This window comes from Lipophrys pholis (assembly GCF_963383615.2).
Source record: "Lipophrys pholis genome assembly, chromosome: 7".
Classification (NCBI taxonomy): domain Eukaryota; kingdom Metazoa; phylum Chordata; class Actinopteri; order Blenniiformes; family Blenniidae; genus Lipophrys; species Lipophrys pholis.
Genome location: NC_137638.1, coordinates 12,518,656 through 12,544,083, shown reverse-complemented (window position 1 = coordinate 12,544,083; position 25,428 = coordinate 12,518,656). Strand labels below are relative to the sequence as shown.

At 44.0% G+C, this 25,428-nt stretch overlaps 1 protein-coding gene across 2 annotated transcripts in view; it reads left to right on the top strand.

Annotated features, from left to right (window-relative positions):
* Nucleotides 1-2,026: 2,026 nt before the first annotated feature.
* Nucleotides 2,027-25,428, top strand: part of sh2b3 (SH2B adaptor protein 3) — a 48,428-nt gene continuing 25,026 nt past the window's right edge. Inside the window, exons 1-2 of one of the 2 annotated variants that reach the window (XM_080467896.1) lie at nt 2,027-2,250; nt 16,071-17,252. In XM_080467896.1, coding sequence (XP_080324022.1) covers nt 16,098-17,252 — 1,155 coding nt within the window. In that variant the 5' untranslated portion in view covers nt 2,027-2,250; nt 16,071-16,097. Of the gene's footprint in view, nt 2,251-16,067; nt 17,253-25,428 lie in introns of both variants that reach the window. The other variant, XM_080467895.1, reaches the window with a different exon arrangement.

The following is a 25,428-nucleotide window of genomic DNA, read 5'->3' as shown; positions in this document are numbered from 1 at the left end:
AAGGCCAAGCTCTGGAAAAGGGCAGCAAACCTTTCCGTGTCACACACGCAGCAAATATACAGTGACATTTATTCTCGAACTTTTCCTTTTGGAACAGTGGGGAGTCGGTGTGCCATGTCCAGAGAGCATTACAGGGTTAAAAGCTTTGCTCAGGGACCTTTAGTGGAGACCTCAAGATGACATGGCTGCAGTGAGATTCAATGTGTCTTGAGGTGGTCACCCACCCACCAGCTCTTTGGCACAAGACCACCATTCCCCAAAGCAGTGGGTTTTCTTTTTTTCAGTTTTTAGGTATAAGGGGCCCCCAGGGGGCGCCAGAGAGTTTCAGGATGGAAGGAAAAGTAAGGAAAAGCAGGGAATCAGGAGGATGCTTTTCCCAGCATGATTTTAAAATTATGATCATCAGCATAAAGATCGGAATAAAAAAATGGAGATTAAATTAAATTAAAAGCTGATCTTTAGTGTTGAAACCTTAAAGTTTAACAACAGTTGAAGATTATACATAAACCTTTGAGATTTTAGATTAAATTAAAAAACCTCTATGGAGCATGAGAAAAGCTTTTTATTTCCGATAAATCACAACAGAAGTCAAAAATTGCAGTACATCTTGTAATTTCACATTTAGCCATAAATTGGAAGAAGGGTGTCAAACATAAGCCCTGTGGGCAAAAATCAGCCGGCCGAACCGCCAATCATATTGTAAAAAAATTCAAAGAAAACATTTATTAGATCATTAGAATTGACTTTATGTTGAGATTTTCATCACGTATGCTCTGTGCTAAAACAAAGAACATTTTTAATAACTTAAAGGTTATTGTGACACCATTTCACTGGTTTGGCCCAGCCAATATAAGATTGAGCTGTTTGACACCCCTGACCTAGAGACTAGGGATGAGGACTTGGGATTGTTTAAAAAACATTTTTTTCATTAAACATATTTACAAACATAACAGTGGTACATAGTCTTTACATGTACATGTACATGTTACACCTAAAAACACACAGGGGATGCAAAATTATCTTGATTTATATTAAATTAAATAAAAACCTAAAAAAAAAAAGTCCTTTATATTTAACTTAAGCAAAAATGTAAAATTAAATTTAAATAAAAAGTGCAGATTATCTTACCCAAATGTACATTGGGGACATAATTTGAAAAAAATAAATAATAATAATGTTCTATTAGGGACAACAATCTACAAGCTGACTCATTCTCCACTCATTTCAAAGTTTTAGCAAAAAAGCTTACATCCTTGTTCCAATAAATGAAATTTGTTTTTTTAAATATTTGCATTTGTGAATGAAACATTTTCCCCAAAAAATTTAATTATTAATAAGAAAATCTATTTTTTCATTCAAAATAAAAGTACTAAATGTAATAATTTTCACTGTCTCACCGCTGAAGTTCTAAACTCGCAGTACTGCCGTCACCACTGAGTCCCTGAGCATGACCTTTGACCCTATCAGCTCCCCAGAGTGCTTTAATGTGGCTGCCCAGGACCCACAGCATACTAGAAATGGATGGGTATGTACAGAAAAAAATAATTTTCCCAATAGGATTAATAAAGTGGAATTGGTTTTTCTTTTAGGGTTTTTTTTTGGTTTATAATTGCAATTTATGCAGTTTGTTGGATGTGGTTTCAACCTACTGCCTCAGATAATCAATGGAGTTGTACATCAACATTATGTGTTGACAATCAATTATTCTAAATCCGTGGATCTTGTTGTAATTTGAAGTCTTTTTGCAGGACTTGACAAACCCTCCAGTGTTGTCAGTCATTAGGACCCTGAGCTCAGTTCTTCACTTCTATTCAGCCCTCTCATGTAAACTGAAGCAGGCGCGCGCCTCCTCTTGCTTTGAAACACCACAGCCGGAAGCAGATGGTTTAATCTCCTCTACTTCGACACATCTGGACTGCAGCGCGTTTGTCTTTCTTTTTTTTTTTCTTTTTTTTTTTTTTTGACAGCGGAAATGAGGAGTCGCCTCGCCACTTTTTTTTCCGCGTCAAGTTCGTGGCTGAAAGTTTTCTTTCCTCTCTCTCGTGCCGAGACGCAGGCGCGTGCAACCACCATGAGAGAGAACGCAACGGGATCCCCAGCGCGCAGCTTCTCCTCCGGTCCCCGCTCCGCGTCGCCCATCGTTTGAAAACGTAACGTTAGATGCCTCTCGACACATTTCCGTTATGCGAAGTCCAACTTGTTGGTTAGTCGTCGTGCAGCGGAGGGTGAACATCGGAGATAACGGAGAGCGTGAGTATGTTGTGAACGCGGAGCACCCGCAACTTTTGTACTCTCTTTCTTCTCGCGCGGCGCACTGAAACCCCGGCTCAACTCCCACATTTAACACCAGAAGGACGCACAAAGACGAGCTGCGGCCGCAGTGTGGACTAAACTTCATCCCGGATTCCTCCTTTTTCGTTTCAATCAATAGTTACTTTAGGAGTTTAAAGGGTCTTTCTCCCCTCCTGCGCGCTGCTGGCGCAGATTTCTTCTTGCAGGAAGAAAACAAGTTAAACTTCTACTTGCAATTATTAATTTCACAACTTCAGTGCATCAGAGAGCATAACCGCTACAAACTATGGACACGTGTGTTGTCTGTGACTTAACAAAAGCATGAATGTGGGAGTTTAAGGGCCTTTTCTTTCTCTTTTTTTAGGGTTAGTTTACGCAAGTTTATCCACCAGTCACCATGGTGATGACGCAATTCTGAACGAGATAAGAGGAAATCGTAATAGTTAATTCTTCAAACATGGAGCAAGAAGTAGTAATGAATTTTCTAATTGTACAGAAGGTGGTGGAGTTTGTGTGTTGCAGGATGAAGATGCTCAGTGTTAAAATCCTGTGTGAGTCGAAATGGAATCACTAGTTTTGTTTTGGACAGGTTGAGATCATGGCTGCGTTTGTTTTGTTTGTAAACTCATCTATTGACCTTGGAGGGATGTGTTGTGTGGAGCCGGAGCTGGTGTGAGGTCTGGATTTAGGCCTAACCTTGACCTTTACCAGAAGCTCAACCATCTCGGGCCTTTGTTGTTGCTTCTCGTAAATGCAGTTCAATGGGAAGTGAGCCTGTCTCAGTGAGGCCCCACTTATGAATGTGAAAGTAATATTCATTTAGTTATCTACACGGCAGATTGCGCAGAATAGCCCAAATCGGTGTGATTTGGTTGTAATCAAAGATACTTTGCTGTGTTTCCCATTTCTCGAGAATGTCATTAACGCCCCAAGACACTTTAATCTGTTTTATGAGGTAAACACCTAATTGAATGCCTTTTGTGTCGTCTGAATCTGTACGCACTGCAAACGTGGGCCGTCTTCGCTCAGCTGTTGAGGGGCCCTGGGGTTAAACGGAAAAACAATCCCAATAATTTCTTCCAGGTAGCATGTAAACCAGATTAAGTGTACTGAGGTAGATAAATACCCACAACCTCAGAGTTTTTGCACCTCCGTAGAAATGCTTTGCACCACTGCAGGTTGTTTCAAATACAATAATGCAAGCATATACTGTACATACGAATATGTAGTTATGGTTTCCTGCTGAATGGACAAGTATTTGCTACTCAGATTCTATGGCAAAAAGAAGATGTGTTTTCAATCATTTCATACAGTTTTTAAAAGCACTTCAATATCTGAGGATAATCAGAAGTCAAATTTCATGTTTATAAATGCATTTAGAAAATAATGGTGTCCTTTACATTTCATACAGCTAAAACACCAGCTATCATGTAGATTGACAAACTTGTGATGTTTTAGAGGGAGCTCTATATTTCGTGTCTCTTTGGGTGCACACCTTTACAGGGGTTTCCTTTGCGGCTTGCGCTGTAGACTTGACTAACTTGTGCACCGGTTGCCCCTCCGGATGCGAGCAGGATTTGAATCTGTATCGCCCACCTGTAATGAGCTTCGTCGTTGAAATGCTGGTTACACGTTTATTAAGGAAACTCCAGGTATGAGATGCAAAATGTGATGCAGGCAGAGTAAATATGGTGCATTTAGCACAGTGGCTTTTAATGCATTGAGAGTGCTGCTGCAGTATTACACAGTAATGGTCAAGTCTTTCAGAGTTGACAAATTTACGGCTTCTCATTACACTACGTCATATTTCATCGTATCCACCACTCGGTTAAATTACTGGACCTCCTTTCTGTACACCGTCCGGGGACTCGCTCGGTGGATAGTTACCTCGTGCAGAAATCGCAGCACTCGGCTGAGGTTTGCATTCTTTGATGATTGAGTCATTTTGATACAGCTGCTGTCGCCCTTCGAGTCACTGAAACATAGAGAAAGCAAAACATTCCTCGAGGGTGGGGAAGTAGGTGTAGTTTGAATTGAGTGAATGTTTCCATTTCACACAGCTTTAGCTCTGTCAAGTCCAGGCCAAACCCCTGCGATTGTGAACATTTAGTGCACCAACTGGTCGACACGGTCACTGATTTTTTTTTTAATCACATGTCAACTCGAGTTAACCTGGCCTCCGTCTCACCCAGACGTTTCTGAGGTCGCCACATTGGAGTGTCAGTTCAAAAAAAAGCACATGTAGACTACGGTAGCGTGCAAGCACAACGGCATAGATTTGCCGACGACTGACCGGGACTGGCTCCGAATCTGAAATTGTAATTTCATTTTCTGTATGACTCAAGAAATCCTGGACTCTAACCCGAGATGGGCATGACACTTGTTGAGCGCGATTATAACAAGATCTTCTCCGACATGACATGATTACTTGCTCGGGAATCTTGTGCACCACAACACGGCATTGTCTTGGAAACTGCTGGAGAAATGTTTCCTTGAAAGAGAACCACGCAGCTTCTTAGAAATCAGACATTAGAAATGAGTCCCTTATGTGTGTTTGTTTTCGTTTGCGCATTCCGCGCGTTCGGCGTTCGTGTGTGCGTGCGTGCGTGCGTGCGTCGTGGTTGAGAAAGTGGAGGGAAAGAAGTGAAAGTTGTGAACTCCGCAAGCTTCGACTATCGGCCCCAGATCAGACGATGTCATGGTTTCATGTCTTTAGCTGAAACGTTATCGGACATCAGCTCTTCCGTCTCTCTTGAGGCTTCTAAGAAATCCTCTGATGAGACCACGAGAGAGGTCTGACCCCCGGTGGCCCCGGGGGGGGGGGGGGGGGGGGGGGCGAGCCATGAGAGATTACTTGGCAGACGGGCAGAAGCAGGATTCTGCAACAATAAAAATGAAGAATCTCATATAATAGACAGAAGAAAGAAACCAAAGGAGATGACTGAAGGGAGCTCCCCCCCCCCCCCCCCCCCTCAATGAAAATTGGGACTTTCTGCAAAAACATGGTTGAACACCGGATGGGTGCTTATATAATCTGACATGCAGAAGACTTGGCCTCTGAAATCTGAAATCTCAGCTGGGACTGTAGATTCTCACCACAATCTCAGACGTCCTCGCAAAGCCATGCGTGTGGAGGTAAAGGGAGCTCCACATACATGCCTGTGTGTTTTTCCCCCAAAGCAGCGATAATTAGAGACTGTGTGTGTGTGTTTACCCCCGTGCACCCCGGCTCTTGTTGTTGGAAGAATGTTGATTATAGGCTCGATTTAACGGCAGCGGCACTTAAAACGCGTGCGCTCGTAGTTTCCTCATTTGCAATACAATAATGGATTTTGTGCTGGTGTGTGCCCAGTTAGGATTTACCGGAGGGTCACAGGAGCTGTACACGAAAAGCAACCCCCCCCCCCACCCCACCCTTCTGTGTGAAGCAGAAATGAAAGTTGCGCCTCAGTTGACGTGGGAGAAAGATCTTGTCCCACAAAAAAATACCCAGTTTGCATCATGTTTCGTAAATTTCCGTCCCGACACGAGCCCAACACTGCAGAGAGAGAGAGAGAGAGAGAGAGAGAGAGAGAGAGAGAGAGAGAGGAAAAAAAAAAAAAAAGAGAGTCTTAGGAAACATTTGTGTATGAGATGGTGGTATTTGGTAAGTGCAGGCGCTGGAACTCAGCTGGCTACGCACCAGTCCCAATGTGGAAAAGTTTATAACTCCTGAATTCGCCTTCCAGGAAGTTTGATGCCTGCGGATGATTCACAACCCATCGGGCCCTGCTAAAGGAGCCTGCGACTCCTACGCACACTCGCACACACACACACACACACACACACACACACACACACACACACACACACACACACACACACACAATCTAGTGTCGCACGTCTTTAATAATACCAGGCCTCCTCTCGGTTCACAATGAATCAGAAAGGCATTACAAGCAGGGGTGACTCATTCATAAAGTGCTCGTGGAGTTCACATCGACATGTCTGTCGTACTCTCCGGCTGAAACACGTGGTGCCTCCAGAGCTTGAGTTCACTGAGCTGATTTGACTGGAGTATATCTTGAGTCAAAAACGGAGCCCATGTGTAAGGATTGCTGTAAAAAGTCGAGGTCGGCTTTTGTTTTTTGTTTTTTTAGCTGATTAACATAGTTTAAGCTCTGTTTTTGGATTTAATGTCTTATGATGTGCATCTCAGTTACGGTTCATTTCGCATGGCGTTGAAGCTCAGAGAAAAGTGTCTGTATGTGACGCCTTGCACGGTGACACCCAACAGTACGATCCGCGAAGGACGGCCTGATACCTGGTGTCAAGTTGCTTTCAAAATGACTGAACCCCAAACTGCTCCCATTGGACGGATTGAGCACCCTGCGTGGCGGCCGCCTCCACTGGAGTGTGAATGTGTGTGTATGTGTGAACGTGATTAAAAGTGTAAAGCACTTCAGGGACCGCTCAAGCGGTGGAAAAGCGCGATATACTGTAGGTGAAATTAATTTACATTTCGGGAATTGGGTAATAAGTCTGCGTCGTCACTCTTATCTTCACGTGAATGTGTTGAGATGTAAAGGTTAAATGTTGCGATTGGTGTTTTCAGCTGACTGTGTGATCTTTTTAATTTGCATCTCAGGGACTCATCAATTCACGAAGTTGGCAGCATCATTTTACCATTATTTTTCAAAATTCCTGGGAAAAGGTGTGTATACGTTCTTGGAAACAGAGACTGAAACACAGTTTGAAAAATACCTTGACTTGCATGAACAAATGAATGGCCTTCCTTTGGTGAGCTGCACGTGGATGGTTGAATCAGTGGAAAAGCTGTAAAATTAAATTAAACAATGCCGATGATGCCTCTGCCTTTCAGACTGATCCAGGTTGGGGAAAAGTTGAGTGCTTTGCAGGATCTGCAACACTAGAGGCTTTCCTGTGTCGCTGGTGTCGACCCACAACTCTGCACGTGAGGGAACGTCTTTACATTGTAGTGCCGGCCAAGTTGTTGTGTACCACGAAAGTATGTATTCTACAATAAGCAAACAAACATAAAAGAATCCTATATATAGGTTGAAATGGAGTGTCTCCACAGTTTGAAAAACAGACGGAACGGAAATGTGGGTGGGCTAAAGCCTCAGTAATGAGAGCATGGATAGTGGTTGGGGTGGGTAAGTAGGGGGGCTTACGCTCTCTTCTCACCTGCGGAAGCCGTAGCAATCATGACGATTACATTTAGCACCAGTCGCCCAATCCGTGGGAAATAATGGTGTTAACCATTCCTCCTGAAAACACCAGGTTAACTTAATTTATCACATAAAACGAGCAATATGACGATACATCTCAGGAGGTTCCTGTTCAGCTCTCCTTTCTCATTGGATTTGAAAAGTGTTTGTCTTGAATTTGGTCCTCCATGCTTATTTCTATCGAGTTTCCATGACTACCGAGCGTGTTGACATGGTGAGACTCATGTTCACGTGGCTAAAAGTTTTCCCACAAAGTACCTTTTCTCCACCATCGCTCCCCGTTTTCCCAGGTGCGTGATGCACTTTTACATACTGGATGCCACCCGTACTTCAGGGCCTTGTTTTATCTGCACAGAATGATTGAAGCCCCCTTTTTGCTTTTTAAACCCAGGAGTTGCATCACCTTTACTACGAGTTGTTGGCTCCGTGCTCACGAATTTATTGGACAAAATAACGAGGCATTGGATCAAGTTTGACTCCAGCTGTGGCCTTTTTCTGTTGGATGTTTGTACGCTCACAGAACAAGCCACGATGCACAGCTCGTCAGGCTACAGTGGGTTTTTTTTTTATCTCTGACGTGTGAGTACGTGGGGCAGTGGGTGTATTTCCCCCGTGCTTTCGACAGCCGCGCTGAAACGACGTCTTCGGGTCAGTCCTGGTTTGTTCTGCAGGTTCACACCCGTCCCACTGCACGGCACGCGGTCCTAAACTCATCCGGTTCGAGTTAAAATTAAAGGTGTGAGAGCGCCTTTTAGATTCTCTTGATAAGTGGTTGAAAACACACTGATGGGTGAGATTATAAAGCCGGATTTTAATGTTTTGCTTACTGCCAAAAGGTACATCTAATGAATGTCCTTTTCACTGGTGCACGTGTGTGAGAGATACATTGAACATTACCTCCATGCAGCCAGAGCCGGCTTTTCCTCTGTTTTCTGCCTGTCGTCATGTGAATCCTGTATTTTAGTATTTCCTCGACGTGCCACTGAGCTCAGTGTTTGCAGAATAATGAGAGGCCGCAGACTCTACAAAGCCGCTCTGTATCAGTTGTTGGTAGGACGTCGGACAGCTGGGAGGATGCTTTTTAGTCTGAATATTATGAGTTGTTGTGAACTCCTGGGCATTTTATTTAGCATACACTCCAGGGTTATCTTGCAGCACTGACAGCAGACTTCATGTTTCAGCATACATTGCTAAATCCTCACTGGTGCTGTGCTTTTTTTTTCTTTCTTTTTTTCCTTTCCTCTTCTTCTTATCAAAGATCCAGCACTTTAAATTGTGCTACTTCCCCAACCTGCCTCCCACTCGCCGTTCCCAGACCACAGGAAATAGCCAGAAAGTGGGCTGTGCTTTATTTCTGTGCGTCTCAAGAATAGCAGCATTGTGTTATTGTTGTGGGAATGTAGCAGTGGGCTAGAGAATACTCTAACCCAAACAAAAACCCTATATACCCACCGGTAATGTGCCTTCACTGGTCTTATTGCCTCTTGTTTTTCTGTTATAAAAGATAGTGTCAGCTTAAGGTTGAAGGCCTGCAGCAGTAAAATGTTGATATTTTAAATGGCTTATTTTCCTGCGGTGTGATGTCTCCCAAAGCTACTGCCTCCGATAGTTTCTGCAGTAAACACCAAACTGAAGGTTGTGCTTGTCTCAGAGCTTTATTTGGTGAAATGTGACAACAGTAGGATTTCAGCACAAGGTAAATAACATTTATACAGACATTTCATAAATTTGTATTTTATCTGGTGCTGATGTGCTATATTTCAGTGTGATGTAACTACAGGCAGCCCCCCCCCCCCCCCCCCCCCCCCCCCCCACACACACACACACACTTGCTTCGCCCTGAATCAGCTGATGCATTCCCCAGGCTTTGGGAAGTTGAGACCAAAGTTATCTCATGTTTCGGCGCGACTTCCCCCTTTACAATATGCTCTTCAATTATGTAAGCAGTGTGCGTCTTGCTTTCTGCTCTGTTTATTATCAAAGCCCTTTCACATCTCACTTCACACAAACAGGAGCAAGCCTCAGTCGATCCTGCAACCATAGGTCCATATATGACCCCCGCCTTCTTCTTTAAAGTCGCCCGTCTTTCAGCCAGCAAATCGAAAACAATGCTTTTAGCAGCATGTAACCTTCAAGTTGTGCCACTTCTTGTGCACAGCAGCCACTTGCATTCGAGTTTAAAACATGGAGTGAAAAGGGGACAAAAAAGGTCACTTAGTGTCCCTTCTTGTTAGCTGGCGCGTTGGTTACCACGGGAGACGGCTGTTTTTGCCTGTCATAATAACCGTATCAGATGAGGGCTGTAATGTTTGGAAACCCTGGCTTTTTGCTCCTGAACGCACACCGGCGCGTTGGCTGCTGCACATCGGGGCCTCTCTGCTTTAGGCATCCATCTTTAGACAATGTGAAAGTTGAAGTAGAAATCTATGATGTGCTTTTGTGTGCGACACTTTTTATGAGGGAAATTAGCCTGCAGGCCTTATTTATACGAGAGGTTTGCTACATCAGCCTTTCTGTGGCGTCTGAGACGTGTCTGAATGGAAGCTACGTTTGTTTTTTTCAACTTGTAGTTTTCAGTACAATACCATTTCATTGTGCTCACAGTCAAACACTTTAAGTGGCAACTCAAACATCTGACGCTCTGTCCCTTTTTTTTTTTTTCTTTCTTACCTCTGTTGTTCAGACGCCTGCCACTTTGAGGGTATGTCTTTGCATGTGTGTGCTGGTCTCAGCTTGCCAGGGCAGGGTTTCCTGTTGCCGTGACTGTTGCCCCAGCAGAGTAAAGATCCTTTGCTCTCTGCCTCTTGTCTTTCGCCCGGCCACCTGGACCCTCACCCACAAACCTGACGCCGTCTCCTCGCCTCTCGCCTTTGTCCTGCCTCACTTCCTGCCTGCCCTCTCATTATCCCCTCGTTCTCTCTGTCCTCGTGACTCCTCTCTCTCCCCGTCTCTTCTTCCTTTTTCTCGTTTGGAGTCCCTTCACTCCTCGGTGCTCCCCTCCCTCCTTTCTCACCCCTTTAATAACTCCCGTGCTCACACAATCCCTGCTTTGTAAAGTTATCCATCGCACTGTGATTCAGTCAGTGATTCAGGGAATGAAAATTCAGAGGTGGTAACTAAATCTGCTTTTCATCCAAGACCCTGTGATGCACATGTTGCTGCTTTTTTTTTCTTTCTTTTCTCTTCTTTTTTTTGGGGGGGGATTCGTTTACTTTTTCCACTCCGACTTTTCCCGTAAAAGCTGGAGTGTTTGATGTCTCAGCGAGCCTCGATGCAGATTAATTGAGTCATAAGCAATAGATTGGATCCGGCTGATCTGGGTAATAAGGCGAGGGCTATATAAAGGTCAGACGGATGTGGCTCGCTGTAAATTGCATTTTACTTAATGAGTATGACAATCAGGGGCACATCCTATCTTTGCAGTAATGAGTGCGTGGAGGTGCACACAGACATGCATTCTCAGACGAGTTGCTCACACACAGCTGTTTCTTCGTGTGTGTTGGAGCGAGGAAAATAAGTTTAACTCATTGTTGCCCGGCGAGAAGATGTGCTGGCATGTTTAAGTGTGACTGTGAAAGCGTAAAAATCAGTGGCAGCAGCCAACCAACAATTTCAAGTGTTGCTTTAAGCGATTGGGAAATGGCGGGAGGCATATGTTAAGGATCGCTGAAGTTGTTTTTTAATTCATCAACCTTCATCACTCCGCGAAAGCCCTACTTGAGCCATGGAATTGATATGGAAATGTAACTTGCACTAATCAATGATTTTAACTGTTTTTCAATTAATCATCACAAACCGGAGAAGAGAAATAAATACTTGAGAAGCAACCAGCTTGGAATTTTTGACACTAAAAGTAGTTGACTGTCTGTCTCTCCTTTACGCTTCCTGCTTCAAGATCGGCTTAAGACACTCGTGACTTTAAAAATGAACTTTTTCTACAAGAATTATTCAATTGTTACAACCTTTTCCACCCACTTTACATTTCCATTCTTCCTCCAGCATCTTGTGGCCATTTGAAGTATTGCACATTAACTTACCACGGCACTTAACTCTGGACTACCAGCTGTAATTAAATGACATGAAAGTGACCACTTGTGTGTGCGCCGTCCATTGCAACATGCTGTTCCATACTGGGGACAACAAGGAACACACAGCGGTGTGTGTGTGTGTGTGTGTGTGTGTGTGTGTGTGTGAGAGCTAATACTGGGCTCCCGAGCTATAAATAGCACCTCCCTGTAGTCTGGCTTCCACCAACAGCCCTGATAATTATCTATGTCATGCACGCCTGAGTCTTTGTCAAGTTTAACTTCTTGGTTTTGCATTAATAAGCATTTTTTTTTTCCACCAGAGTTTGCGGTGCAGCAGTGGCGTTTCTGCAGTGTTATTCAAAAGTTGTTACCACCTCTCTTTGAAAGAGGCAGCAGGTATGACACTGGTTTAACGTCAGCCTGCTGCAAGGTCATCTGTTCTGGCAGGTGGACATGTAGCAGGGAACGATGTGCCACGGCGTCCCCCGTTTATCGCCCCAGCGTGTCCTGAGGTTCATGGAAGCTTTGGCTCGTGTTACAAATCGGCTCAGTCATGAAGTTAACCCACACTGACCAGATCAATTCACGTGTGATTCACACATCCTGTTTCCTTCCTGCTTGATTGATATCAGTTTTATCTTCTTCCCCCAAGAAGTTTCTACTTCTGGAGACATGGAGTCACGAGAGTCCACTTTTTACACCATTACATTTTATAATGGCTGAATTACAGCTACTTTATTCTTTTCACTGTTCCACAGTATATTTTTTTGGATGAATATTCAGCAGTCGTAAACGTGAGAATCTTAAGCCGATGAATTGTAACCTGTTCATGCAATAATCAGAGTAAAGACAAGGAAATCTCAATGTTTGGCTTTTTATCAAAATATTTTTACTGATTTTATTAATGAAATACTTGCTCTTTATTCTACCTTGATGTATGAATCTCATAGAGGTTAAAAGTAGATTGTTCTTTGTCTCTCTCATCTGTCAATTACAAGCAGCTTGTCTTGAAGTGTGTTTGACACGAGCATCTGTCCAATAAAAGCAAAACCGGCGCCTGAGTGTGCTCGATGTCACTCACTGCCTGCTTGCTATTTTCAACAGGAGCAGTTCAGCTGTGGCACTGTGACTTTCTCACAGTAGTTCTATTAGACCAATTTGTCTCGATGCCATGAAACCTCCAGCTGACGCTGCCGCAGTTTCTCGGGTTGTTTGTGGCGTCCCCAGAACCGGGAAAGCTGTGCCAGATTCCTGTAAAGCACAAGATGAGAGAAAGAAGACAGTCAGCGGGTTCGCAGAGAAGAATGTACGGCATTGTGAAGGAAAAGTGAGAGTCGAGTGAGTTGGGGAAGAAAGAAGCAAAGATGCAGGAACTTTAACTTGGTCATGCAGGATTGCCTCCTATTTGAAACTCTGTGTTCGAACTGGCCTTTCCTCCTCTCGCCTCCTGCCGAACACTGTCTAGCAAAACAATAATACAATAACAAAGCACAGAGTTGAGGATAGCGGCAAAAAGGAGGTTCAAGACAGTCGTATGCTCTTTGTTTTCCTTCACAACTTGAATGAGAATCCCAAACACATCTGGAGATCCTCACACCAGAGGACAAAGAGGATGAAAAGAAAGCGAAAACCCTGGGAACAGACGCGGCCAAGCCCCCAGAGGGACACTGCCAGAGGAAGTGTGTGTGTGTGTGTGTGTGTGTGTGTGTGTGTGTGTGTGTGTGTGTGTGTGTGTGTGTGTGTGTGTGTGTGTGTGTGTGTGTGTGTGTGTGTGTGTGTGTGTGTGTGTGTGTGTGTGTGTGTGTGTGTGTGTGTGTGTGTGTTCTGTAGTCATGCAGTCAGTGCTGAGTCATCGCTGGGCTGGCCACGCAGATAGAAAGGAGCTGCTGGGGGGGGGCCAGCTGGAGGGGCACAAAGGTGCACGCACTGAGCATGCTCTGAAACGCACAGGAAGGGAATTAGTTGTTGTGACAGGACACATCCAAGAACCGTAGTGACGCAATATTTCACGATGCCAAGTTTCTGCTGCTGCATTGACGTATATGTGCCAACTTAAATTTCACGGTGGTCAGTGGCGGGGAGGGGGGGGGATTGTGGGTTTTTTGAAAGATGGTATCTCAAGAATGTACAAGCTTGTACTTCTGAAAGTTGTCGTATGCGACATGAAGGGAGATGTGCGCTGAGAGATAACGACACATGTTACTCCATGTATGGTCCGAACCACAAACCCTCCAATATCTTGTGGTTTTCTGTGACACCCCCCCCCCATGCGGACCCACGCACGCATTCATACTTCCTGTCTATAGAATAGACCCTTCACTACTGCACTGGAGGAAGATGGTATGTACTTTAGGCACATGCCGAAAGTTTCTCAGCAGCTCATTTAGGGAAGCATGTACCCAGCTGTAAAGAAAGGCGCTGCTGTATCGTTATGCATGTTGATGCGTCTTTTTTAACAGACATTTTCAAGGTTGTTTAAACTTCAGTGTTTTCTCACTAGTGTTCCACGATCAGGAGTTTATCTTTCATCCGAGGCGGCAAATGCAAACTCCGTCCAGCTCATCCTTCTGATACTTTAAACCTGGTGAATGTTCTTTTGTTTGTTTGCTTTGTTATTTGTACTTTTTTGCTTTACCACGAATGATCACTAAACACTGAGTAGGTGTGTCGCAGATCACTAAACTCACGGGGAGAGTTGCATCATGGATTTAGGCCACTGGGCACATCTTTTCTCATCTGTGAAAACAGGTGGAAACTGGCTCATTTGTGTGTGAGAAACACTTCCAATTTAATTTTGAACAGCTATTTATACTCGATTTCGAATGAAATGGAAAGAGGAAATTGCTCATGAAACTTTAATCAGGTGTTGACTCCTGCACCATCAGTGATCATGATTTTCTTAGTTATAACATTTAACGACAACTCTGTAAAGAGATTATACAGATTATCACTCTAACGCATAGCCGCCCTAGTAAAGCTGTAAATAAAAAATTTTATTGTAATTTTACTTACATTTTGATTGTATTTCGGATGTGACAAATTCCATAGTACATTATAAATTATCTGATGGTCAAACCTGTGAAATGTTTGTGTGCTACACCTCCCAGTGTAGTTCTATAATGATAACTATGTGCTTAATCTGTCTGTATGGAGTATTTCTCCATGTATTACATGATAGATTGTAGCGTCCTAATCACTGAATCTTACATCCACAACAAATTTGTAATTTCCAAATCGATGTTTATCACGAATCCGACATTCCTCCTGACCTTCATTAGAATGTGGCTTGTTGCAGTTTGTGAGGACACAAACCTTCTGTCTTGTACAGCTAAAACATCTGACTAAGATGTATGGGCTGCAACAGCGGGCTTCAACAAATCCATCACAACCTGATCATAAGCACAACACTCCTGTTTTACTATTCTACACAGTTGTATAGCAGATACTGAAGAAAAACATACATCGGAGAGAGTTCATACAACACCAGCAGAGTCCACTTGTTATCACACTCTTTGTGTGACAACACTGGAAACAGTAAAGGCCCGTCGTGGTCCTCTCTTCTGAAAGGCTGCAATATGTCATTTGAATCCTTTGTAGCGATGAGCCGGGCATGCTCAGACTGAGCACGACGTTAACACACACACAACCAGGCTGCGGGTGTCTGAAAGAGACATGGTCAGGGCCTCTATTGAATACATCGGAAATGCATGCTTCCTGCCTTCTGTGGAGTGAGTATTTCGCTCTTTATACTACCACCTCATTTCTTTGTGAATACTGCAGTTGTGCTTGATTAAACCTTGGGACAAGTTGGAGCACGTGCAGTGGAGAAAAAAAAAAGAACCGCAGCTCTGTTGTTGACTTCACTCTGCACTGACAAATCACTTTGACACTTTGAACTCTTTTATTGTGCTCTTCAAAATGAAACTTTCCAGCGTAAGCCTCTTCTATGTTCACGAGCCTGGAAATGAAGCGGACATCACAGAGCACAACAAGGAGCGCTGAAACGGGTCACATGTGAATACACACACAGATGGCCATACAGCAGGCAGTTCGGTTGATTGAGAAATTTTCCAACCGTACTTCCTCAGTGGAGGCCTCATTCACTGTCTACCTGGCTCATTGCTGTTTTCATTCACCTCAATTACTTCAGCGTCTGCCCTCCATATCAGGGCAGTTTGGAAATGACTCGGTCGTCTTTGAGTCACTCCTGCATTTCCTTGTTCATAGATTATATGCACTTGAGGTGATTATTTTCCCCCGAAGCAGTTCTGAACGTTTAACTTATTTTGAATGGTAATTTATTGTCTTTTAGCTGAGTATGATTGCTGTTATTTGTTCATGTTCAACAGTTTATTCTAATAGTGGTTGATGGGGAACGATTATGTGCAAACTTGTAAACACTTCCTGTTAGTTAAGACACAACACTTACTCATTGCTCAATATTTAGTGAATATAATTGACCCAATTTTGTATATTGACCTCATTCACTGTCCTTTTCTTTCCCTCTGTCCTGCAGCAGTGATTCTCACCCAGCCTGGTTACTGCAATGAATGGTAACACTATTCATCCAGCCAACATTACAGCGGCAGGAGGAGGCACGGGTGCGGCGGCGCCACCAAGAGGATGGAGAGAGTTCTGCGAGCTACATGCTATTGCCACGGCCCGGCAGCTGGCTGGACACTACCGGAGCTTCGCCAGAGAGCATCCACAACATGACGTCCTCCCACCAGAGACCTTCTCCAAGCAATTTACAGACCTCTTCCAGCAGCACTTCTCCTGCGAGGTCATCAAAGATGGCACTCCACACGGCCAGAACTCGTGCTCTACGCCCTCCAGTGGTGCCTCCTCCACCTCTCTGCTGGTTTCCCCCCTTCAGTCACAGACTGCGATCAGTCGATTACGGATCACATCTTTGTCCGGTGTGCAGGACTATCGGGAGGCGTGCCGATCAAGTGGCGGGGCGGCTCCATCTACGGGGTCGCCCAAGGTGGAGCCGGTGGTGGTGAACCGGGAGCAGGAGCAGGCGCTGAGATGTACTGTGGGAAACTCCTTTTCGGGATCTCACTGTATCGGTGGCGGGCCACTGCTGACTCGTAGCCGTAGCAACGAAGAGGTCTCCGGCATGGCTCGTCGTCGGGTACCTGAACGGTATTCCTCCGACTCCTCGGCCTCCAACTCTGCCCACGCTGACGTCACGCATTTCTCTGTCAGTCAAATCCAGCAAACCGTAAAGCAGATTTTAAAGAAGCGGCCCACCCCGAGCCCCCGCTTATCACAGGACCTGTCTCCTAGCAACCACACCAACAACAGTAGCCCCCCACTCAATAGCGACAGAGTGGGTTCCTCCACCAATGAGGACGGGTCTTTCTCCTCCTCGTCCTCCCACTCTTCGTCGTGTCCGAACTTTGAAGCCACACCCCACGCTGCCCCACACTGGCCTGTATCAGGAGTCGTCTCTCACTTCCTGGGTCGTTTCCTGTTCCGCAGTAGGAGCATGAGGCCCCGGAGGTCGGAGGTGAGCGGCTGCTGTAAAGAGGGCCAACTGAGGTACTTGCTGGTGGATGACACTATTTCAGACTCTCAGCCTCGCTGGCAACGCTGCCGCCTGCTGGTCAGGAGGATCAGAGACACTCGAGGAGGAAGAGGAAGAGGAAGAGGAGGCGGGGAGAGGTACCAGCTGGAGCTCTACGATCCTCCAAAGGTAAAAACACGTGCTCATGTTTTGATTTCACGACATACCTTGAATGGCGACATTCTTACAGTCCAGCAGTGGCTATTTAATGGCTGCTTGGTTAAACTAATTAGAAATATTACAACTCAGTTCCGATTGTAGCTGCAAACACAAGTCAATAAGCTATACGAGCATCTTCAATAAGCTGTAGAACAGTGCTCACAAAGACGTCTAACAAACATACAGCTAGAAAATGGTAAATACATATAGTTTGTAATATCAAAGAGTTAACTAATCGTTGAAGTATATGTTTCTTTGCCTTTGCTAAGTAACAAATATATAATTTGGTAAAGACGGTGTGAAGTATGCATTCCTGATACCCAGACCGTGGCGACCGTGTTTGGATTATAAAGGCAACTAGTGGCAAAATGAAGTAAACAAACATTTTAATTAAAGATGAGTCAAGATCTCGGTTTGCCAGTTTCTTGCAGCAAGGCCCATTCATCGTCTTGCTCTCATGAATAGAATATAAAATATTTTCAAAGCAGAGATTGCCTGTCTCATATTTACTTCATTTATCGTTCAAAAAGATTCATCAAGCTTTAAAGGTGCTGGAAGTCGTGCTTTTTCACTGAAAACAGATTAGCTGCTCTCGGCAGGCCTTTGTACTCAGCTCAGCAAACGAGTCTCGAATCCTTGATTGTTGGTGCAGTGATATGAATAAGAACAGAGAAAGCAAGGATGTGTGTTTATAAGATTGCTGAAGTGGTTCTTTAACCCTTTGAAAATGAGAGCTCCCCCAGTTGGGGGCAGATGAAAATCTCTGCCACAGTCTGCATAAAACGGTGCACTAATCATGTGAAAATATAGAGACTATGCACACTAAATGGATTGGGAGAACCTGAGCCACACAAATAAGTGAGACATTTTTACATGCACAAAGTAGAACTCCAACACCAATAAAATACCAAATAGTAAAGCCCGGGGAGCCTCACTCCATCAACCCACATGCCACATTTTGTATGATAAAGCTTGATCCCACACTCACAAGCCATACACCAAATGAAACCAGAGAGTGTGGGAAGATGCACTACTCACAAAAACGTAGGGATATTTGGGTGAAATTTATGGAAAACAGAAAGTTCATGCTACAGAGATATATCATGAAAATAGAAGCATGCGATGGTGATTTCCTCATCTGAATTTATTGAAATAAAAGCCGGAACAAAACCGTAACAACAAATATCAATGAGTTGCAGCTTGAAGACGTCTCATGCTGTTGGACAGGTGGACTTATTGTCTGCTGAGGCATGGCATCAGACTGTTCTAGATGAGCGGCCCTCAGGTCATAGAGGTTCCGGGGTTCAGAGTTACACTTGGTGCCTCTCACCGTCTTTAAATGTACCTGGAGTTGAGCGTCATTCATCATCTAGTTCAGCAGGACACTGTTCACCACGGCGGGGTCATCAGTGTGAGATGAGGCTGAAGCATCTTCGCTTCTATGTGTTTCTGTGAATTCCTCCAGTCTGTATCTCTGTTCAACCTGCTGATGACTCGCCGTGACACTCAGTGGCCACTTCCGTCTGAGAACATCCTGTTTGAACCTCACAATGGCGAGGTACTGTTGATCAATTGTTCGGTGTCGCCTTGCTCTCGTGATGTCAGAATGGGAGGACTGTTTAAGTGCCCATTCTAATTGAACCAGGAAGTTTACTGGTCGATTCCTGATTCAAACATCTGTTGTGAATTTTGCCGTTGAGCTCCTTGTTAGAGAACAGCAGAAAGTACTGAAACATTGAACAGTTGGACATGTGCATTTAATCGTTTAGAGAAGGACATATTAAGTTCACCTATAAAGGTCATAGTGCATTTTAGTTTCCTCTTGGAATTTCACTCGGAAGCCGAATAACTTTTTGTGAGGAGCGTCAAGAATAAAGCTGACTGGAATCGGTTTCTCAAGGGTTAAGTTCTTTCAAGATGAGGGCTGGTTTGACTGTCAGCAGGGTTAAAAACCAGGTTGGCTCAACCACAGAAGAGAGCTGCATGTTGTTTAAAATTCCTGTTTAGAATTTGTGTTGAGTTACTCCAAAGCCAGAAATGTACATACCTTGAGTTAAACGTTTTATTGACAATAATCTTAACCACACTAAGCAGGTGTTCCGCAGCACCACGCTCACATCTGTTTCTCTGTTACTGATGTTCCTGGTACAGAAGATGCTGGCTTTTTTTTTTTTTTTTTTTTTTTAACACTGCTTCTCAGAAATCTGCAACTTTTAACAGCTGACAGGTTCCTCATCTCCTGTTTCATATCTGAAATTTAACTGCAGATCTCTTTGTGTCAATAAGATGGAAACCCACAGAAGCCTTTAAAGGGGTTGGTTCATGTAGGTCTGCCAAACAGTGTCACACACACAAGCACGCACACACACACACACACACACACACACACACACACACACACACACACACACACACACACACACACACACACACACACACACACATACACAGACACAAAGACATTTCCTGTTTCCAGCTGTTTCACTCATAGGGGGTCCCCCCCCTCCTCTTTGAGATGATCTTTCTTTCTCTTTGCCTGTGTTTGTTTTGGCATTTCACTGCTTCGGAGGAGCTCTATTTGGCACGCGCTCCTGCCACATGACTCCGTTATGATGGCATTTGATTGTTTTAAAAGTGGTTCTCTCCCCATCGTTGCCTCCCGTGATTGACTTGGTTTGCTACTGCCGCTGCAGGGAGCGCCGTAATGCTGAGCAGGTTGACTTGATATTCACCAGTCAAGTCATAGCATTGTGTAATGAAGGGCAACCAGCACTGTGTCGTCTGCATGCAAAGCTACGCCGCCGCTGTTAAAACACCCTCATTGGGTTCACACAGGGAAGATGGTTGGCCCTTTAGCCCAGATTAAAAAAAAAAAAAAACCTTAAGGAAATGGAGCTGCTGATCATATTAACAAAGACTGCTTGTGTTTTCTTCACTGATTACCGTCACATATTTTCATTTCCACAGCCCAGCGTTTTCCCAGTTTGTATTGTTTTGCTGAATTTCAGTTAAGTGGAAAGGCCTCCCATGCTACTTCCTGTTTGTGGGGTTCACGTCAACCAGTCACAACTTTGTATTACTGATAAATCGGTTCAGCGATCAGAAAATATCAAATTGGATGGTTTGAATTTGTTTTGACATCTCACGAGCAACAAGATACTCTATTCGATTGCCTTCCTCCGACTCTGTTTGCTGACGGCCCCTCACAGCACAGCAGGATGTGTCTTCTTTTTTTCTTTTCTGAAGTGCGTGCTTGGCTCCCCACATAAGACCTCATGGCATCAAACCCTGCAATATCTCCAGATGGGGCCAGCTGTGAGGCTGCACGTTGCTCGAATCCCCAGTCCCCCCTAAGATCCCGGTGCCAGTAATTAGAGCAGGCAGGTTGAACGCTGTCCTGGCTGCCACCACCTATAAGGTCACTGTGAGCACAGGTCACTCGCCACGGCATCTGTGGAAGTGTGTACCGAGGCAAAAAAAACCATGTCCACACAGAATAGTGCGTGCATGTTTGTGTGTATGCGTGTCTCTGCAGTGTTTTATATTTAGCAGACCTCGACTCCTCGGCCAACTGCAGGTCTGTGTGTGTGTTAGGAAATTCAGTTGATTGTGTGTGTGTGTGTGTGTGTGTGTGTGTGTGTGTGTGTGTGTGTGTGTGTGTGTGTGTGTGTGTGTGTGTGTGTGTGTGTGTGTGTGTGTGTGTGTGTGTGTGTGTGTGACTGGCTGTTTGAAGCCCTGCTTTGGTTTGCAAATTCCTCTGATGCTCTCTGTGTGTGTGCGTGCGTGCGTGTTTGTGTGTTTAATCTTGGCAGCTCAGAGAGTTAAGGCCCTGAGAGTGGCCTTAAAAGGAAGGAGAGCCGTGGGCGAGCATGCTCACATTTTAACATGCACAAGTGAAGACACATGAGTCCACAAACTACAAGAAGTTGTTTAAAAACACCAACCTGTAACGTATTGGTGTTACTTTGTTGTATGATGTGATAGAACTTCCTTTGTATATATATAGTGTGTGTTGGTGTGTGTGTGTGTGTGTGAAACAGAAGTAATATCAGTGAGCTCATTTAGCACAAAAGAGCAAGCTGCATGCAAACTGATAATGTGTTCGTGTGAGAAAGTAGCTGCAAGTTCCTCAGCAATGCTCTGAAAGTTGAATAAACCTGCAAGATAATCTGCTGCCACATTTTGTGCAGCACTTTTCATTGTCATTGGCTATTTTTTTTTCATTTAAGAAAACGGTAGCTCAGACACGACACAAGCTGTTTTCTTCTATTAAGGAGCCTGAACGCTGTCATTATTTCACCCGAGATTACATTAATAACAGTTTCACTTTGGTACTGAAAAAGGTTAAACGCAAAATAAAAAATAAAAAAAAACACGCTCCACAAGCATGTGCTTTCGTGTGATGATGGGCACCGGCATACAGATAATCGGAAGTCTTGTTTTAGGACTTGATCTGCAAGTTTGTCGGGTAATAACTCACTGAGAAGCAATTTTCTTCTTGCTTATTTTGGATTCACTAACGCGGCACATTAAAGCCAACGTTGAATCCCATTAGAAAACGTTTGAGCTGGGTTCAGCAGCGGTGACCTGAAAGACGCAGGAAACGGCAACACCGTCTTTACAGAAGTGAAAATACAAATAGAGAAAAACAATTACCCGAAAATCTGAATTTCACACCGCTCAAATGTATTTTTCCCATACTTGCAGGCACGGTCTGGATAACTGCTTTTTCACCCCATTCGATAAAAATTTTTCTTTTTTTAAATCACTTGAATATTTTGTGAGTTTGTTTGCTTCCTCGAAAAAGTTTAAATTATAGAAATACAAACAAAATTGCCTGTATTAATAGTTTTGGGGATAAAAGTCAAAACAAAAGAATATCTGTGTTGACAACCAACTTGTTGATATATTGAACTTTTACCGCCTCTACGATATCTTCAGGATTTGGGTCTGTGTTTTGTTTTAGCAGCAAGCAACAAACAAACACCGAAGCAGAGTCAATGCGGCGCTTGTTTTTATTGCAGAAGTGAATCTTGTCCCGTCAGCTGAAAAGAGCAGAAGTCCTCCGTGTTGTCTGAGACTTCATCCCTGCAGTCTTCATGTCGTTTCGGCCTCCAACTCAGGCCGTGGAGCCACTTATGACAGAGGAAAAGAGGCACGTTTTTATCCCTCGATTTAAGATTTAATGCTGCACCAATTTTTTTATTTTTATTTTTTTTTGAAAAACCTGCGAATTATTCTCTTTATTTTTACATTGGGTGACTTCAGTAGGCCTTTATTTAATTTAATTGAATAAATTATTTTTTCCTTTGTTTACTTTCACCCTAAAAACGGTGATAAAGGTTCTTAATCATAGTTTCACCATCGCAAATTAAATTCCAGTTTTTGTCTAAGTCACATGCATATTTCTGAAGGTTTTGAAGGTTAAGGTTAAACGTGCACTTCCAGACACTTTTTTATTTTTATTTTTTTTTTTGGTGGTAGACCGGATGCCACTCTGTTAGTATTTTTTTTGCTCAAAGTTTTGGTGTCACTATAGAATCACATGTTTTGTTATCTATTTTCTAAGTCAAGTACATTCCCGTGTATGTGCTCTTTATGATGCATTTTTAGCCTGTAGTTTCTCCTGTGATGAGGCATTGACTCTTTAACCTTCCTCATCTGTTATTTCTTTTCATCTAACGTCGCTTCATCCCCAGCGGCGAGGCCTACTTTTCCCTTTCATCTGACGTTCAGTAGTCGAGGTTACAGACTAGGTGAGGGTCCTGCCAGGAAAATCGCGGTGTTCCGTCTCGGAGAACCGGTTCCCACAGACGGCTTCACTGTGATGGCAGATATGTTTCCTCAGACCTCCCGTCGACTCCATCCTAATCATACCCCTCTCATCTCGGTTCAGCTCAGCTCTGTGTGTGTTTGTTCCAGCTTTTCTGGCCGTAATCTTTTCCACATGGTTTCACTTCGTACATGTGCCTACGCTGTGTACCATGTACGTGTCGGTGCGCTGCCAGTAGATTCTCATGCACAGTTCAGCGTATCAAGAAAAAGAAAACACTATCGGGTCTTAGTAAATATCAAGTTCTGCATTATGGCTTCCATACATGTTGACTTGCGTAGATGCAGTTCTTCATTTATTCTGTGTTCCTACATCTGTGCAGTGTTTTTCTTAAAGTGCATGTTCACTGACAGGAGAGGAGTTTGCAACATCAGGAGAAACTGGTGCTCCAGCTACCAGGCCCCGGTGTCCATCTGTTCTGCGTTACTTGTACTCCTCCGGTCTCTCATATGGCAGCATGCAGCGTTAATTTGGCTCTGGTTGCATACCACAACTGAAGCCCTGAACACATGGGTCCCAGTCAGCTGAACGAGAAACAGAATGAAACCGAGAGAGAGAGAGAGAGAGAGAGAGAGAGAGAGAGAGAGAGAGAGAGAGAGGGGGGGGGAGGGCAAAAAAACACAACTGCAGGAGAGACATGTGACAGGCAGGCTGACAGTTCTGGTGTGTAAACTCGAAAAGGAGGCCCACAGAGATCAAAGTGTCTGCAGGTGTGGGAAAAGGTGAACTTAAAGTCTGCAGATTTATTGCAAAACATGAGAGAGAATGCAAAGATTTGCCTTGCTTTCAAAAATAGAAAAGTTCACACGCACGGTGTATTAAAGGTAACTGTTAGTGCATGCAGGTTTTTTTTTTTTTTTTTTTTTTTTTTTTAAATGAATTGTGTGATTACTTCTTCTGGGCCACCAATATTGAGGTGAATCTCATTTGTTCTGCTTAAAGGGTTTAATAACACTTCAAAAGCTCCTCTTCAGAGAGTCTTTCTAGAAATGGACTCGTTCTCAGGGATACGATGTACAATTCCGTTTTTACTGCCGCTGCTTCACTGGTAGAAAGTCTTTGTTATACTTCCAATATGCATAATGGTCGATTCCAGCCACATTATAACGATAATATTATTACATTATTTCAGCCTCCTGTGTTTTATTGCCGCCCCGAGGCTGTAAGTCGCCGATCAGCCATAAAACATTCTCATTTAAGGAAGTAAGTTTCACTTCAAGAATTCCACAAAACCTCTGATGAAAATATTATTGATTTGGTCATTTAACAGAGAATAAATCAGCAGCTCATTCCATAATACGCATCACTGTGTCATTAAAGAAAATCTTTATCGTCAGTGAGGTGAAGATCATTAGATTTATATTCTTGTCTGAATCAATGCAGTACACAGGAAGGCATTTTCCGCCTACGTCGTGAAATTGGAAGTAATTCCTAAAGATGAGTAGAATCCCCATCTCTTTGCTCCAGCTTGCAGCTGGGTTTTACTGTGGAGGATGTTTATGTTATTTAGGTGTCTTCGCAGGCCAGGTGAAGGAGCGTGTGAGGCTGCGTGCGATGTTGTCGATGTTCCAGATCGCAGCTTCGCTTCTGCTGACTCCATTTCTGAAAGCACAGATTGTCTCTTCCGAGGCAGTTTCATTTCACATCACAGCAGTCTTCATATCTCGCCCACAAAGTCGCATCTTTTGCTCTTTCAAGGGATCGAATTTCTTGAAACCTAGAAGTTGTGACCTGAAGTGACTCACCGAGTCCTTTCGGTGTACGTGGCGGCGCGTTGATTTGCGAGTTTGAACTGTCGAGTGTGTCTCCACCACATTCACTGTACATGCCGAGCGATCATCGCTTGTTTCCCCCTGACAGTGTGGCACTAGATATTTATATGTTTTAAATACCCCCCCCCCCCACACACACACACACACACACACACACACACACACACACACACACACACACACACACACACACAAAGGCGCAGCTCTTCGCTAACCAATCCAATCTTCTCAAAACTGTTGTGATGTCAAATTCAACAGCAGGTCTGCAGGATTGCATGTGGGTTTCAGTTTGTCTAAGAGCCAAACCTTTACTCCAGTGAAGGTTTTGCATCGTCGCTGAGGTCACTGGAGAGTCGGTGTGACAAAGCCGAGCACGGGAGCCCCCTTCCAGCTTGCCTTTCTTGATTATTGTCTTGATAAAATTGAGTGTCAGCCTCCTGCAACCCTAATTCACTGAAAGCAGGTTTGCAAGATGGATGCACCGATAAGAGAAACTTCTGTCATATTATATCTGTGTTCAAAGTGGCGAGTTCATAGTCTC